The sequence below is a fragment of the Athene cunicularia genome (assembly GCF_003259725.1).
Source record: "Athene cunicularia isolate RWA chromosome 14 unlocalized genomic scaffold, athCun1 chr14_part1, whole genome shotgun sequence".
Taxonomy (NCBI): Eukaryota; Metazoa; Chordata; class Aves; order Strigiformes; family Strigidae; genus Athene; species Athene cunicularia.
In genome coordinates, this window is record NW_020799118.1 from 17017806 (window position 1) to 17035621 (window position 17816).

General features: G+C 42.9%; 1 protein-coding gene across 2 annotated transcripts in view; it reads right to left on the reverse strand.

The window, feature by feature from the left end:
* Positions 1-117: 117 nt before the first annotated feature.
* The window catches only part of IFT140 (intraflagellar transport 140), an 86184-nt gene continuing 68485 nt past the window's right edge, over positions 118-17816 (reverse strand). For both annotated transcript variants that reach the window (XM_026858781.1, XM_026858780.1), the window contains 12 exons: positions 9226-9403; positions 6407-6597; positions 5320-5415; positions 4830-4962; positions 4607-4750; positions 4065-4193; positions 3688-3870; positions 2506-2712; positions 2070-2282; positions 1829-1995; positions 1366-1507; positions 118-585 (listed from right to left, as the gene is read on the reverse strand). In XM_026858781.1, the coding sequence (XP_026714582.1) occupies positions 388-585; positions 1366-1507; positions 1829-1995; positions 2070-2282; positions 2506-2712; positions 3688-3870; positions 4065-4193; positions 4607-4750; positions 4830-4962; positions 5320-5415; positions 6407-6597; positions 9226-9403 (1981 nt within the window). In that variant the 3' untranslated portion in view covers positions 118-387. The remainder of the gene's footprint in view (positions 586-1365; positions 1508-1828; positions 1996-2069; positions 2283-2505; positions 2713-3687; positions 3871-4064; positions 4194-4606; positions 4751-4829; positions 4963-5319; positions 5416-6406; positions 6598-9225; positions 9404-17816) is intronic.

Below are 17816 nucleotides of genomic sequence, written 5' to 3' on the forward strand. Positions count from 1 at the left end.
GGCAAAACAGCACCCTAGCAGATCAAAGCTGTACTTGAAAAGTCTGCCAACTCCGGAGTTTCCACCTCAGTTACTCAGCTCTTTTCTGTACTCAGAAAAACACCTGAAGTTACAACATGCAGTTCTTGTTGGGTTTTTTTCCCCTTCAATGTATTAAAATACTAAAACCAGCTTCATTATAGGATATAGATTTTTATCTTTGTATGTAGTGTTTGAGATACTAACTTCAACACTGTTGCTTGTACCATCAAGCAGGAAGAATAAATTTCTTGGTAATAACCAAAAAGCCTTGTTGCAGCAATGTGTTGACTGATACATGACCCCTAATGAGGACAGAATAAATGACCTAGTATTAAAGTCAGCTTTGCATTTGGGAAGTGCAGGTTGTCAAGGGTCCTCCACTTCATCAGCCACTTCTTCCACCTCCTTGCTGTCCATAGTGCTGCGGCCGATCTCTGGCACCTGGGTTCGGCTTACGGGAATGCCTACTCCTCGGTGGATTGCCTCCATGGTCTGCTGTGTCACGTAGTAGCTCAGGTTCGTGGGTGGAATTCTTTTCTGCATCTCTTCCAGGTACCGGTAAGCCTAAAGTAATGCACAGAGGTCACTGCAAGGGAGGGAGGGGCTGTTCTGCTACAGGAGTCCCAGCAAATGGGTGGAAAGTGTCGACCCTTAGTGCCTGGCTGCGCTTCTCACCCAGTGCTGAAGGGTGCGGATGCTTAGCCAGGAGCTGGACCTTTACTCATGTGATGACCTTTCATAGTGACTTGTGTCAATTCTATCTTTTTCAGTTTAAGAAAGAAGGGGGCTCAAAGGCTGGTTTTACATTCTCCTGACAGCTGAAGCACTATCAGTACATGTTAAAAATAAGGTTAATCAGCACAGCTGGAGAAACTTGCACTTGGCATCCTTATGTTTTAGAATAGTGGCAGGTTTAGTCCAAGTGCTTGTGTGTGTGGCACTCCTGCCCTGAAGAAGTGATTCACCATTTCCTCAAATGACTGCAATTTTACAATTTTATTTTCTTCTTTGGCCAGGTGGCAAATAAAATTCAGTGTAATGGCTAAGATATGTACCCAGACACACCCTTCTGTTCTTATTTAATAACAGGGAATGCTTAAGAATCCACCAGTATTTATGCTGTGTCCTGTGAGCTTGCTTCTTCTCTTTGGTGCCATGAAATGAAAAATGTATGAGTATGGATATAGTTCCTGAGGGCTACCACACCCTGCTGAGCAGTTTAGCTCCTGTAAAGGAGCCTCTACGATGGAATGTCTTCCTGTACGAGAACCCTGCTGTACCAAGCTGCACTGGGGTATATGTGTGACAGGCTCTGTAGATTGGAAGAATGAAGAATTCACTTACCGTGTGGAATTCCTCCACTTGTACATAATGTTCAACCAGAAATCCCAAGACATCGCCGGGACGGATGGCACTGTCACAATCTTGCTCGGCCAGGAGAAGTTCACACTGTCTGACTGCTTCTTTGGGATCTTCAGAGTAAACTCTAGTAAAGAGCAATGGGAAACTGGTAACAATCTGAGGGAGAGCATTCAACTTGTCATGTGAAGAACAGGGAAGATTTCTTTACGGTGTTATATTTCATAATCACCTTTTGGCTATGCTTTCCTTGGTCAATACACTTGCTTATATTTCAGGTTACCTTTTCATCTTGAATGTCAACAGCACTTTTACAAATCACATAATGCTTTTCCTGCTGCAAAAATGTAAAAAAGTGAGCCTGCAAATTATTTACTAAACTGCAGGCACTAGTACAACTGCTTGACTTTCTGTCATTAGTTTACATGCTGTAAATACTGCAGCTCACCTCCGAGCATGGGTGAACCGCTTTATCAGGGTTATCTGGCTTTGCAGATGGGCTAGTTTGCTCTCCTGTTCCACAGGGCTTCTAGTCTTTGCTTTTGAAAGGCACTTATATGCTTCTGTCAGTGCTCCTTGTGCTTTCTCATAGTTCTGATACTCATCAATTTCTACCTGCAAGAGGAGAAATTAGATGAATGTCTTGCTCCAGAGCTGGCAAACCAGATGGTCACCGAAGGGGGATGTACCTGAGCACATGCATCGTAGAAACCTGCCAGCAGGTCAAGGGCCTTTCCTTTAGTATAGAAGCTAATGATGTTCTTCATAATCTCAGGGTCCTTCCGCCAGTCCAGTGATTGTAGGTAGTTGGCTGCCATGATATAAATCTCTCTCTGTCTGGAAACTCCCGCAAAAAATATAATTTTCTCGGTATCTCCAGATTTCAGCAGTGCCCTCATAGCCTAGCAATGGAAAGTGGGGCAGGGGCAGAGGAGAAAAAAATATCATTGTGAATGCAAAAACACAAGCTATGCTAGGATGGCTAGAAAAACCTCATCTGAATAGCCTACTGTATGGAGACTGTTCCAAGATTTACTTCTCAAAACACCCTTGTTTTGAGAAATCTTAGGAAGGTTTATAGGCTCAGCCTCTTCAGCTTTTTTCCCCCTATGTATCCAGGCTGACCTTTAACTTGTTTCCTGCTTGTGTGTATTTCTTGGTTGCCATGTGGTAATTGCCTTGTCTCATGCAGCAGTCGGCGATTTGCTCCAGCAGCTCTCTCCGGGACTCCTCAGGTATATCCTTAGAGTCCTTAGAGACGGTCATCTTCTCGGCCATCTCCTCTGTGATGGTCAGGTTCTGCTTCAGGCAAAGTTGCAGAGCTTCTTGGTACTAATGGAAGTGAGAAGACATTAATAGTGATACTTCACATTGCTTTTGGTGTAACCTACAGAAATTAGCTAGATGAAGGCACAAATGTGAGAAGCTGTGGATGCTCTACTGGAACGCTGTGTAGTTAAGCATCCTGACATTAACTCCTGTTCAACTACGTGCTGTCTCATTTTGTTCCCTAAGAATGCATTTGTTCTTCCATGAAGACCATTGATTCTCACCTGTCTTCTCAGAGGACACTAGTGTGACATTAAAGGTTCATCCATTTAATCTCTTTGAACATGACATTCTGAGACATACCAGTCAGATTTATTAGGCATGGTTGATTATATTAAGGTGTTCAGCAAATACAAATCGAAGAGAGGCATTTGAAAGATTTTGCTAAATACTATCCTACTTCCTTTGTAGGAACAAGTTATGAGTAGTATATGCAAATAGCCTTTTGTTCAGAAAAGGGCTATTGTACCCTTGCAAAACATGGAAGGAAGCCATAGGAGGAGCTTGTTAGAGAAGAGTGGGTATAGGATTGCTTTGGTACCCGGCATTTCAGTAAAGGCTGAGTTACCAGCACAATCATGAGGGCAAGGTAGAAGTGTGTAAAAGTCTAGGTGTGAAATGAAGTGCCTTAACTACACTGATGGTGTGACAAGAGGGACAGCATAGGGGTTTTTTGACTGATGATGTTATAATTTCCATGTCTCCAAATATGTTAGTTTAGAAAGTAGGAGTTTTTCTTTTCCCAGGAGTGCAAAATCTGCAGGTTTTAAGCCAGAAATAAGAAGACAGGAATCCATCTCTGGGTTGAGCCAGTGGGCTACCCCCCAATGAGTCACTGGCATGAGAGGAAACTTTAAATCTTAAAAATGTCTCTGCATATCTGTCTGCCAACAAAGATAAATGTATGTGCATGTGTGTACACACCTGTTGTGCTCCTCTGTACCTGTGCACGAAGGGGCTGCAGAAGCTGGCGCTTACCTTTTTGGCTGTTAACAGCAACTCCATTGCCTTCTCATACTGAGCATGTTCAATAAAAAAATCAGAACAGCGGGCTAGCAGAGCGGGGTCGGATTTCTCATCCAGGTCTTCAGCAATTAGCTGTAGGGCCCCAAACTGCTGCGTGGCAAAGGCTAGTTCCAGTGCTTTGGAGAAGTGTCCTGCCTGCAAAATTAAGAATGAGTCTTTAAAGGCTAAAATAAGCACTGCAGAATCAGTTTACAGGACACCATTAAGCAGACTAACAAAGCATTACCCACCACGAAGAAATTGCTCATAAACAGTACATATAGAGTGTTAAAAACTACAGTTCCTCTGCTGTTAAAGTTTGGGGTTTTTTTTACTAGAAAGACATTTACCTTGTGGTATAACATGACAGCCCTGTCCATTTGCTCCCCCTTTTCCTCGTAATAGCAGGCTGCCTCTATCATGTCTTCCGGAGAACTCAAAAGAGCCAGGTTCATCAGCTGATCATCTAAATTGTTCTCCTGTTCAAAAGCAAAGATTTGGCTCTAGGTATGCAGCAAATAGATTTCATAATGCTTTCTTCTGGCAACCCTACAGCTTTATACTGTCACACAGTAGCCCATCAACCCCCTTCTGTGTAAAATCTATACTAATCATGTAACTTTGAACTGCAATGATGATAATTTGTTTCAGGCAGTTTTCTGTGAGATATACAAGAAAATAATGTCCCATACAACCAAGCCTTTATTGATGCATCTTTGTAGAAGATGAAGGCAGAAAGCAGGAGCATCTTCACAGTGGCATGTAATATGAGCGGCAAGCAGTGTCTCACGGGAGGGAACGGGTACAAAAACTTGTACCACTCTCATTCTCAGTGCTGCCTAGGGATAGAATCCGACTTCGCTTTGGGACATAAATGTACCTCTTTACACACCTTACACAAGCGGATGGCGTTGTTAAATGCTTGGGCCCTGGTATAGAAATGCACAGCCTGTTTGATTTCATCCTGACTCTCGTACTGGCGGGCCAAGTGATACGATGCTGCCCAATTTCCCGTTTCATTTGCTATTTCAGCAGCCTGAAAAGGAAATCATATAGCTTTGTGCCTGTACTCCTCCCAGGAGTGAGAACTCTCTGGAAGCAGATGGGAGCCTTACCTTCTGAATGTTGCCCTGAAAGCAGTGGACACGGACAAGGGAAAAATAATCCTGAGCCAGTGCGTAGTATTTTAGTGCAGATTCCATATCTGACTGGCTCTCCAGATACTGTGCCCACCATTTCCACAGGCTCCTAGAAAAGCAAAAATATTAACTGCAGTAATGAGAAGTGCCAAAGACTGCATTTTTCAGTCTTGGAGATGTTGAATGCTAGATACATTCTTTTAGAATGTAGACGAGGCTTTACCCCCAGCTCAAGGGTGACAATCAAAGGTCTGTGCTCAAGGGAGGTCAGCCTCGGTATCTAATGTGTCGGTTCTGGAGCAAGGTGTAGCCTAACCCTGAAAAGCTGGAGGAGGATCATAATGGATAAGGCAGGGGCTGAACTTGTGGCTGAGAGGATTCATATTCCTCCTTCCCTGCTCTCTTCCCAAGTTGTATTTCAGACCCAAAAGTCCCATTTGGGAGAAGGAACAAGCACAGCACTGACTTGTCTTTCATCTTGTTGACGTAGTTCTCCAGGGCTTGTAAGTCTTCGGAGAGCATTCGGGGTACCTCAAACCTATGCGTGTCTGACTTCTCATAGCTGTAGAGAAAAAGAATGTATTAGCTATGAAATGACCACCTTTGTATCAGCTCACTTCCTGCGTAAAATTTAATGTTTGACAGCCATAGAGTGACAACGCTGGTAACGCTGCTTTGTTTGTATTAGTTCCGTGTAAGTCCAGTTGCAGTCTGCCAGCACCATCAAAAAAGAAGTAGTTCGGTGGTCTTGCAAGGCACTTGGAATCAGGGAGGCCATGGGATCACAGGACAGTAAATACTTTCAAAGTGCCAGTGATGGTCCAAAGAAATATCCCGGGAAGCTCCTCAAACTAACTGGCTGAAAAGGTTGCAGGAGGCCTGGGCTCCTCATCTTGCCTAGTCCTGCCATCCACTGCAGCCTCAGCCCCGCTGCCACCACCAGACATCACCACACCTGCCACTGTCTACTGCTGGAGTCCCTCCTCACCTCATCTGATGGGTCTGTCTGATCACATCAGAGCTCTGCTTTGAACAGAGTGCCCTTATTGTTGTTGTTATTATATTGTGAGACTTCATATGGTAAAATATATAAAAACAAGATTTCAAACACCAAATACAACATGTTAAAAGTCACCTCCCCTAACTTCTCTAGGGACTCATCCATCGGTCACAGGAAAGCCAGAAGCACCCAAGCCACTAAATCCTGCCATAGCAGTTGTGTCTGGGACTCAGGAGAAGTAAACAAGTGGTTTTGTCATGGAAAAGGAAGGAAAAGAGGTCAGTCTTCCACAGGCAAGTACAAGATTGGCTATTAGTGGGGTTCAACTACTGGGCCTGACAAGACAATCTGATGCTAAGCTTTATTAGCTTGGGAGGGTGCTGGGAGGTTTATTGTAATGGTGCTTTCACTCCATGAGATAGAAAGCACCAGAAACAGGAAACTACTTTAATTAATTATTCATAGATGTCACCAGACATCCTCCTTAGTCTGTCCCCAGTTTCACAGGAGAACAAGGCTCCAAATGCCCTGGGTGCAACAGGCTGGTGCTTACTGGGCGAGTGCAAGACTCTGCTCTCCGGTTGCCTCCAGGTGCTTAGCGTAGTTGTAGTAGGTGGTGCGCAGGTGAACCCGGTCATGAGCTTCAGCTGTTTCAATGGCTTTTTGCCACTGGTTGGAGGCTTGGTAGAACTTGTTCAGAAGGTCGTAGCGTTTGCAAGCCTTGTACAGTCGCTCCGCATCCTCCTGGAAGCAGAGTACAAACACCTTGTCAGCTCTGACCGGTGTTCCAGAGGTGTCCTTCACAACAGACACTGCACTTCAGAGTACTTTATTAGGGCAGGTCATTGTAATGCAATTAAGCTAACAATAATTCAGGCAGGGGGGTTAACCAACTAAATATACGTAGCCTGGAATAGCACATTACTGGGAAACAGGATGTTTATGTGAAAATAAGGAAAGCACTCAGATCCTGGCATTTACTGCACCATATCAACGGGGGGGTGACATGAGCAAGCTATCAACAATTAAATGCTGTCATCAGGAGCGTAAACCATTCCAGAAAGGGAAGATATGCTTCTGTGGGGCCACAGTTAACAGCCACACTGCCCACCCTGAGGTGACGTCCCGCAGAAGGTCCTAGGCCAAAGACAGGGGTTTTGTCAAGAAGGTGTTAACAGGCCAGGGACCCCCTGCGCCCTCCGAGCAGGCCTCAGAGGTAGCAGTGCTGTTCGTGGATAACTGAGGGCCATTCCTGTGAATAAATGCTATTAATTTAAGGCAGAATTAGAACAGGGGGATTTTGCTGACGCAAGGGTGAGCATATTTGGAACTATTATTTTTATGCTTTGAGAGGTACTCCCGTGGAAGGAGCATTTTCCTGCTCCACCCAACTGCTGTCCAGCTGAACACTATATTTAGTAAATTGAGATTATCTGTCCAAGACAGAAAAATAGTTTCTGTCTTTTATTGTTTCAAATTCAAAAAAGCATAGAAAGTAGAGAAGATGCCTGCACTATGAGTCTGTATGAGATTAAAAAAAAGCAACAGAACTGCATTTGTTTTTGCTACAGTTCACCTCTGCAAATAGATCTAAATATTCCTAAGGAGTACTGACACTTTCCATCCTCATTGCTTTCTCTTCCAGGAAGTTTCCCTAAACTTTTTGTTTGAATTTTCCTTTTCTTCTTTACTTTGACTCAGAACAGTTACTTTATCTCTCTAGCACTTATATTCTTAAAATAGTTGTAGATTGCTAAACACCTTTTAAAGCCAAAGTCTAATTATTTGGGTATCTTAAAGCTTTCCTTGTCTGTGAAATCTTTCCAAGAGCTTAACAATTTCCACTGATTTTCTCTGAACTTCTTCCAGTTCATCAGCGGTTTTTGTTTTTTTTCTAATAATGAGATACTTAAGGGTGAAAGTCAATGTTCCAAGATACAGAAGTTACCAAATCAAAACCCCAGAATGTGGTGTCTCCTCAAACAAACCGATGTTTGCTGTCATAGCACCTTATCATTTTTTATCTAATTTATGATTTCCTATGAACTGTGGGGTATTTCATCAGTTCTCCTTTCCCAGGTTTTCCCTTTTACAGATTATATGCCTGGATCTTTTATGGTACCCAGACTAAAAATCTCTGCTTTTATTGCAGATAATTGATAAAGACATTAAATAAAGGTGAACCGAGCAGAATACATGCTCTTATCATTCATCTGACTCAACAGTGCTGCAGTCACTTTTTGATCCACATGCTAATGCTGGTCTCAAATCCATTTTAGATCTCAGTTCTATTGGTAATGAAGGGGAGTGGGTTCAGGCTACAATAAAGTCACATGGGAAAGACAAGGTCTGTTTTGGTGTGTATTTGGTGCCAGGTCTGGCTCCAGATACAAGTACAAGGGACAGTCACCCCGTGCACAGGGAGAACAGCTTGACCACGTCCTCTGGCTGTGCTGGATGCAGGCAAGTTACTGCTTCCATGAGAGGAGAAGCCAGGATGGAAATCTGGGTGACTGTAGCAGAGCAGGCCAAGTACAGCTGCAGTAGAGACAGCACAGGCAGCCAGTGTGACTCGCTAGAGTTCTCCAACCCTGCAGGAAACATCAATTTTGCCTAAACTGCTTAAATGCCTGGAGGCAGCCCATGCTCTCTGGCAGAACACAGCTTTAGCCTTTCACTCTACAAACAAACATGTCAAAATGGAACATGAGTTTCCCGTATTGGACCTTAAAATATGTTTGTTGAAACATTTTAGCTAGAAGACTTTAAAGTACATGTCAAACCTAGAATGATTAAGCTTGGAAGAATTATGCCCCAAAAAACCACTTTTTCTGTTTAATGTTTCACACATAAATCATCCTTAAAAGATGTTTCCTTCATTCAGCAGTTTCCTTCATTCAGCAGTTTTTCATATGTGAGTAGAACTCCCACATAAATTCTGTACAGCAGTTAAGAAAACAGACAAATTAATCTGCTGTGCCCTTCGGCAGCTATGGCTCTTGGTACTCTTATTTCCAGGCATTAGATTCTGCCATGCTCACTCCCATCTACTTTTTGAGGAACACGAAGAGGGCTGGGGGGCTGCTGAGCCTCTGGAGTTCAGTCAAAGCCTCTGATGGGTGTCATGCAGGAATCGTGCAGCTTGGGGTTGTGCAATGCTGAAGGAGATGCCTGTGGCCCTAGGATAAAAACTTGACCACAAAAATAATTGTCAGAACTATTCTTCATCAGTCCCCAGAAACCTGTCAGTAGGTCTTATTCCCCTCCAAGGTTTTTGCATCTCAGAATTTTTAAAACATGATTAGTTTCTCATTTTTGTCCCTAGTTAAGTGGGGTGGGTATTCCTGGATGTGTGTGCCTGGTGGGGTTTACCAGCATGCCCAGCTGAATGGCCAGCATGGCCACTCTGGCCTCCTGTTCTGGTTCTTGTTCAGCCTCCCGCAGCGCTTTGGCTCCTCTTGCGTGACCCATGTTTCCAAGGCAAATTTTGGCAACATCGAGCCTCTGAGTCTTCACGCACATGCGAGCCATGCTCTCCCAGACAGCCTCACTGTGAGAAATGGGAAAGAAAAGGAGAGCGGGTATGGGGTCACATGTAAGGCTTGGGTACTGAGCAGGTAAGATGCAAGGAAAGAGGAGAGCATTCAAAGGAAAACCATTAGTACACTGGACACTTGCTGAATGTAACAGACTGTATGAAGATCGAAGAGGAACAGCAATAGGCCTCAGACATAAAGGTTAGTTCTGGAGCGGAATGCCCACAGCCTTAAGGAAATACTGTGGCATTTGTTTTACACCAATGTCTAAACAAAAGCAGTTATGCGTGCATGTGTATAAACAGTTATCATGCACCTATCACTGTGGTTCTTGTTGTAGCTGCAACCTGTTCACAATACCCCCATGTCGATGTTCATATTTCAAAAGAAAAACATTAAGAAAAGTCTTATATACATAATCCCTACACTGGACATGCCCTGCTACTGTCCTACGTATTCAAACATGGAACAGCTATCAGGAACCTAATAGTTGCACTCAGTAACAGGGAATGATGTGTAGGAAACAACTGACCAAACTATCATGTTCTAATTTAAAATCTGCATAAAAAATAGCACAACGAAAAGCGTTGTGATTCCTCAGGGCTAAGAGCTTACACTTCACATCATTGCCAAATCCTCTGCCAAGACAGAGGTGGGGACTGGCTGAGCACTGTACTCCCGTGCAGGAACATCGGGGCTCAGCAGGCAGCATTGCTCAATGCACGGACCTCACCACAGCTGACCATTACATGGGGTGACAAGCAAAGATATTCATAGATTCTATTTACATTTGAGGCTCTTCAGAATAAAATGTAATATGTTTGACTAATAGAAACCATCAGCATTCAAAATACAGCATTTTTTTTTTTCAGTGTGTGAACCTCAGCAAAAGTATAGTCCATACAGTTCCCAGACACCACCGCAGCATAAAATATCTCAATGATAAAAGCAAAGAAGGAAAAAAAAAAAAAAAGTTGAATGACACTTCAGGTCCTGCATCTGCAAGCAAATCCCCTGCCAGTTTTCCCATGATTAGAATGTTTTTCTCTTTCCAGTTGCTGTGGGAAAGCCCTGAACAAACCAGGAAGGAGCAAAGCAAATGAGACACAACATGCTGTCAAATGCATACAATAAAGAAATGCTTTTCCTAATTTACTGTAAAATTAGATCAGCTTTTAGCTGCAACTACAACTGGTATAAAGTTTCCAGGTAGTTATCAGCATGGATATAGCCATAAACTTCACTAAGGCCAAACAGTACAGAGAAAATAAAATAAGATCAGAAGTGATAAATCAGAGGCAAATTTCAGGCAGTTCAGAAGTTTTGTTTGTTTAGAAAAGCAAGAATGCATGTCTGAATATTTTACTGAATTTCTTACACCTGCAGGTCCACGCTGAATGCGGTTCAAGCACAGCCTCCTCTCACGTTCTGCTCTGACACATCCAAGTACCCCAGAATGGGAAGCCAAAAGGAACACAGGAACAGCGCAGTCATTTCTGAACTGGGAAGGCCTCACCTAAACTCCAGCACTAGAGCCTACTCAGTGTAAGTCTATGCTTCACCACTTAATGCAGAAATACTGCTCTATATCAGCAGAACATTTGACCTTCCTAATTTTTGAAAAATTAGAATTGGTTTCTCTTTTATTTCAGCCACTGCCTGTATCTGGAACTGGGAAAAGCACGAAACCCACCTTTAAAAAGCATTAAGGTTGTGTTAGATATTGTCACCTGGCTTTGATCAACAAGGACAGGGAGTTCTGTCATTAGTAAAAGATGTCAAATCTTGTGCACATGGGCATGGCTGTGCTTCACTATGCATAAGGAAAAGAAATGTATTTTCCAAAATCTGTAGCATGCCAGAAGAAGTTGCCAATAGCTGTTTCACTTGGAGCAGAGGAACACACGCCGGTGCTGCGCTTTGTCAAACTGACTAACAGCAAGTTTCTGAGAGGAAATCAAAATGTTCATTTTTCAGAGCCTTGGCAGCTTTTAATTCCTGCAGTGCAAGAAGATGAGAGTTCATGGGCATGAACGGATGGGAAATCTTATTTAGACTACAGGGAGTGTAAACCTTTGAAAGGAAATAAATCAAATATTGTATTTTAAAGTACAAAATTTACACGATAACAAAGACACAAAGCAGGACTTAAAAGACGCTACTCATCCTCTTTTGGCTGTATTATGCTTTCCTGAGTGGCGATGGCTCCTGCCAACTTCAAACCTTGGTGGGAGCTGCTGCCCTAGGGATTCCTCCTTGGCAGCTCTCGCCCTGCTCACAGCCAGCCCGTGGGCCGCTCTGGCACCCGTGCCAGTTCTATGCCATGGATCACCCAGATGTACCTCTGCTCTGAGGAGCTAGAGCTCTGCCATCCCTCCTGTTTTGCCTTCACTCCAAACCATTTGCAAAATTAACCTGAGAGGTTCCAGCAATGGGGTACCGCTTGGATGCCACAAATACAGAGGAAGAATCATCTCCAGTTGATGTGCTCTGCATTTAGCTTTACTCTGGCAAGCACTGCCTCCCCAACAGTCCCAGCTGGGCAGATGGTGAGCACACATCAGAATTCAGCACTGTGGTCAAACCAGGCCAGAGCCCCCGAATTTGGAATTGTTCACAGCAGAGCAGTGCTTGCACAGGCTAACTCAGTGCAGAGACCAAAGCAAGAGATGGGCTAAGAGCAGCTCGCCAGCACAAATGCCTGAGAAATGGGAAAACAGCCTCCGTCTAACCATCCCTTCTCCTGCCTCTGCCTTCCAGAAGCACTTGAAGGAATGATTCATCTCAGGAACCTGGCCCTGCTCTGCACAGAGGAGTTCCCAATCTCCCACTGCTTTGGGGGAAGCCCACAGTCAGACCTTCTCCCCTGGTCCACGGGGAGCTGCAGCAGAGGCTGCTTCTCTCCAGCAGACATGTTCCTCACAAGAAGGACACTGTTCTGATAAGGTATTATGTCAATTTTCCTGCTGCAGCAAAATATTAGAAAACTGTTTCTACTTTGAGAGACCATTCACTTCAGCACCACACTCCACATACTGCTGCTAAGGTATGCCAGTATTTCTGACATAGCAAAGTACCATTTGCTTGCAAAGACCGTCTTCATATGCGTATATGATATACTTGTTAAGGTATCTGTATTTATTATTTTAATAAATCGTTTATTATATCTTATTTAAAACCTAGAAAGGTACCAGAATAACACCACCCTGTGAAATACAGAAGATCTGAAGTACTTTACAAAAATAAACTACCAGACAAGACACAGAAGGTCTCACTGTTAATGGAGGCACAAAGTACAGGAGCTGCTGAGCACCACCGAGCACTGTGGCCGAGCCTGGGCTGGGCAGTGGGACCTGGGCCGGCGCCACGACACTGGGCTGAGCCACCACAGATCCTGCAGAAAGACCAGGGGACCTTTAGCCAGAATCTCAGTTTTACCTTCACCCTGAAAAGACACCTCCAGTCTCTCCACACCATGGCTGAGCAGGAAAACAGACACATTTTATAACCCCAAATTCTTTTTTACAGATTTCCTTGCAAAACTATTCAGCTCGAGGCACCCAGCAGGCTTGGTGGCAGAAGTGGGCAGGCCTGCCAGCAAGGGATGGGTTTAGAGACGAGAACAATCCTAGAAGCAGCAGCAAGACGCTTCCATGTTTCTCTGTGCTCAAGAAGACCAGCCTCAGCCTCAGAATGGCACAACCTTCTGCACCAGAGCAAGAGTCCTGCCCATCGGTTTTGCTGCCCCTCAGGAATGGGGGCAAATTAATGCAGGTCTGGATGAGGAACAAGAAATAGGAGGTACAGCAGAACAGGCTCGCTTAAATCCCAGGCAAAGCCGCGGTTTATTTCTCAGCAGTTGTTAGTGTAGGGTGAAGGACAAATCTGTCCTTGCATCCCTAAAAGGCAGCAGCACTTCTTCCCAGTCTTGGCCCTGCTGTCGCATATAAAATGCCAAGTAATGATTTACCCTGCCCCCAGCTCATGCTCTGGGAATTTCCTGTTCTTCCCCTCCTCCTCCTCCTTCTCTCCCCCCTGGAAAGCTGCTCTCATCTGTACTTAATCAGCCAACGCTGGAAACCTAATGAAGACCAGCCGCAGAACAGTGCGAGCAGAGCCATGGGGGAACGCTCCCCAGGCAACGCCGAAATAAATCATCTGCACCCCAAACTGCCCAGGCCTCAGGCCACATCAGTAGTGCTGTGCATTTGGAAAGCAAACTCTGACACTTCTTAAGACTGGACACAAGTTTTACCACATATTTGATGAAAGACTTTTTGTGCCTTTATAGCTAATATTTTGCATCTGTTTTTCTACGAAACCATGCTTATAGCATCTAATTTTACAGTCTGATTTTACAAACCCTTATGTTTGTATACATTTTTCATTGTCCATTTTGCATGAAAGTTTGAAGAAAAAAATCCAGTAAATGGAGTATTATTTAGAAGTGCTGGAGATTTATATGTCTGAAGCATCTTACTACAAAATCCCTCTCCCTCCGTTTAATGGGGTATATTTGGAAAATGAACATATGTTCTGTCTCTTGCCTCTAAATATCTTAATCAGGAGAAAAAAAGAATCTCTTCCCAACTTGGGCCCCACTTTGCTGAACAGGACCCTGAGCACTCTGCTTTAAAAGATCACTGTATAATGCTGAGGGAAATACTAATATAATATCTATAATACTATGTTATATATAACGATATATTATTACTTTCCTGTAACATTATAGAAAGTTAATATATTTTTGTATATTTTTATATAATTTTTCCTTTCTTTTTTCCTTTCCTTTTTGTCCCTAATGCATACATCTACCTGGAGTGGGTGGGTGTACCTTTGTGCCTCGGGACAGCCTGGGCTGTCAAAAATGGAAATAAATCCAGCAAGCAGGAGAGCTTTTGCTGACCCAACGGTGGGGACAAGGAAGTTTCACTTCCCTGTCAAGAAATTCAAAGCAGATTCTCAGCAGCTTGGCCAGCTGGGCCCGCTGTGGATGTACCATCCTGGTGCACAGCGTTTGCTACGAGACCTACCCTGATGTGGATGTGTCTGGGATGGCCTTGACAAAGGCTGCCGGGCACTGGGCACCACCCTTCCTCAGCCCCCATCTGCTGCCTACGTGCTGCTCAGGGGTGTTTTCTATGCAAAGGAATTTTCTATGTAAAGGAAAAGGATGGGACAAAGCAGGTGCTACTTCCTAAAGGAAAATTAACATCTATTACTATTCTTCAAATGTTAATCCTTTGCCTGGATTTCAGTAACTTAAAGTTGCACCTTCCAACACCTGAGAAAACATATTATAATAATGTAGTCTGACTGAAATGTATAACAGCAGGTGATTCTAACCAAATAATTCATTTATTATCAACTTTACATATATGTGATTTAACAGACCAGTCATAGGATAAAAGCATCCTGCTGTGGGCCATAATGGCTACAAGAGGGTTTGGACATGGTCAAACAAGACAAACTACATGACACCTAAGGTTAGTAGGGATGAAAAGCTGATCATTTAGAAGTGCTATGTAAAGTTTTAAACACATCTACAAAAATGGACACTGTCTTCAAACCACTGCAAAATAAATAGAGTTAAAATGTCAAAATTGGTGGCTTACAGTTTGTTCTTTTGTAACCCAGAAAAAACTCAGGACTTGAAAAAATGAAGTTTTCTCTGATGTAGCCAAATTACATTAGAAGCTTTTAAAATGCAGTTATTGGATTCTAGTTATGCCTGTTCAGAGGGACTAAAAGATAAGGAACTAAATAATATATGAAAAGTTGTAACAATTCAGTGAGATCCTTGGTAGCATCATTCATATTAAATGAGGGTTTTTCTGAGAAATCTGTCAGGCATTTCTCATGTATGATCAAAACCCTGAAAGCTGTCTAGATTATTCCTAAAAACTCTTCCCTGGCAGAAACAGAGTATTTGATAAAGCAACAAAAGCTTTACAGAACAGTATTTATAATATCATGTTAAATCCACAGCCTTTGTCTATTCCAAACTTATCCTGATAAAATCAACACCAAGCTGTTCAGTATGAATTGTAACAAACAAAACCCTTGTGTCCTATGGAATGCAGTAAGTTCTGCAGCTGAAGATACTGCTGCACATTGATTAGCAGAGAAGTGATCATTAAGGTAATTTTATTTTTTTTTTAAGGATCAGAAGGATTGCTGGACTGTTTTGTACTGGAAGCACAAGATTTCTGAGTGAAGATAGAGAATGTCACTGACTCTGAATGTGCCAAGAAGAACCATTTGATTAAAACTGTAACAAAAATGAGCAACTGAGCCATTTTGGTGTGAGCCTTTTGGTAGGAAAGTTTACCAGATCTTTGAAAATCTCATTTAATTTTAACTTAGTGTGATCTACTCATTTGGGGAACTCCCCAATTTTACATCTTTAGGTATTTTTATTAGTTGAAGAGAATGCTAAAAAGCCATTTGCCTATTAAAAAAATAGAAAAAAAGATTATGCCCTGCATAAAAACCTGTAAACAGAATTTATTAGGTAGTAAATGGACAAATAAAGTATGGAAGCAACTACTTATCTGATATAATCTAGATAATTAAGCTTCTGAAAGTAAAATTATTTCTACATAACTAATTTCTCACCCAGAAAGACCCAAAATGCTTTTTAAGCTGCTATGCAAACTGTAAGGAGGAATTTAACCTACCACTGAGCAGCATGGAAGAAACAATTAGCAAACAACTACTTCCAGACAAGAACAACCACCAGAAATTTTGCCATGGGAAAAAAAAATCATGTGCTTGCTGAATTACTGCAGCCAACAGCAGTGACTACTGCCTTGCACTGCTCCTCGGACACTCCACACTGTCGTATTATGTGTGTGAGCTGAGGGCTGCAGCGCTGCTGCCCTTTCTGCCTTTCTGGCAGTCCCCATCAACAGAGACAACATAGACTTAAAATTATGCAGCCTTTTTGGAAATGACCACCTCATCATAGCTAGAGGGATGAAGCATCTGATCAAAAGCCAACTTTTGACCCCAGTCCCAGCGCCACCTCCTGCGTTTTCTGTGGCAGTGGAGGGATCCACTCGACTCATCCCACATCTGTTCCCAGCTGCAACTCACTACACAGCCACCCACTCGTCTGCAGCCACGAGAGACAGTCTGGGAGAGAGAAAGATTTTCTTTCTCTGGGAAAGCTGCCTTAAATGCAAACTTTGACTTGCATGGATTTGCCTATGAAACATGAAGAATTTCTCAAGTATCATATATCTCAAACCACAAACTAATGCCATATGATGTTTAGATCACCTGGTCCCTTTGATGCTCAAATACAAATATGATTTAGGAAGAAATTTTTTTAATGTTGCTGGGATTCAAAAAAGTGGTTGAATATTCTCACACCAAATAATTGGAGTGGAAAGAGGAAGAGATGTGATTAAGTCTTAAATTATTACACTGATTTGTTCAGCCCGTAAAATACAATTGCTTTTTTTAACATGTAACATGCAAAGAAAGTTTGTGTCCTTCTGAAAATACATGCTCAGACTTCAACAAATCACAAAAATCAAAGACAGGAGGGGGCAGAAGCAGGTGTGCAATTGGGTAGAAGAGATTTTCCCTAAAGATAAATCTCTCCTGGCATTATCTGTATATGAACATCAACTGTCTTGCTGCTGAATCACAGGCTTAAAATAATGACAAATAATCCATGGGTTATAAAACACAAAAATATAGTTGTTGCTGTTAGGAATTTTCTTTGAAGAATGGCAGACACCAGTGTGTTATTTATACGGAAACTTCTAAAACCAGAGCTGTATGGGAACATGACCAATCACAGGAGAAAAAAAAAAAAAATCCAAGATGCTGTACAGCTGTCAAAGTATGAAGATTCTCAAAGTAAATCTCAAAGTTTAATCCATTTAAGGATTAAAAATGAACCAAGCGCACAGAGGAGGGGTGAATTCACAGCCAGATTTGTACATTCAATTCCGATAGCTGAAAACTAATTATAGGGGCTTATGAACTTTACTGAAATATTTTCCACTCCTCTCTGCAACAAATCTTAGAAAATAAAATGTTGCCTTTCAAAAACTTTCCAACCAGTTTGTCTATGCGCATTGGGGCCAAATAACTTAGCTGGTAAAACAGAGATGCTATAAAATTAAATCAGCTTCTAGTTTGATTTTATTAATTACAGCGATGTGAACTCTTGTCTCAACACCCGGGGGCCGCTGCTGGGGTGCAGATGCACCTGGTGACGCGGGTGCTGTGCCAGGGCTTCTTACTGCTCCCTCTCCGGGCTGTTGGCAAGAACGCCACACCTGCATTTCACGGATACTCCCGATACTACACCTGGTAGAGGATTGTTTCAGCCTAAAGAACAGGCTGAGCCCACGGCAGGGCAGGACCACGGGCAGTGACGGCTTTCGGGGCAGCAGAGTGCCGTGCCCG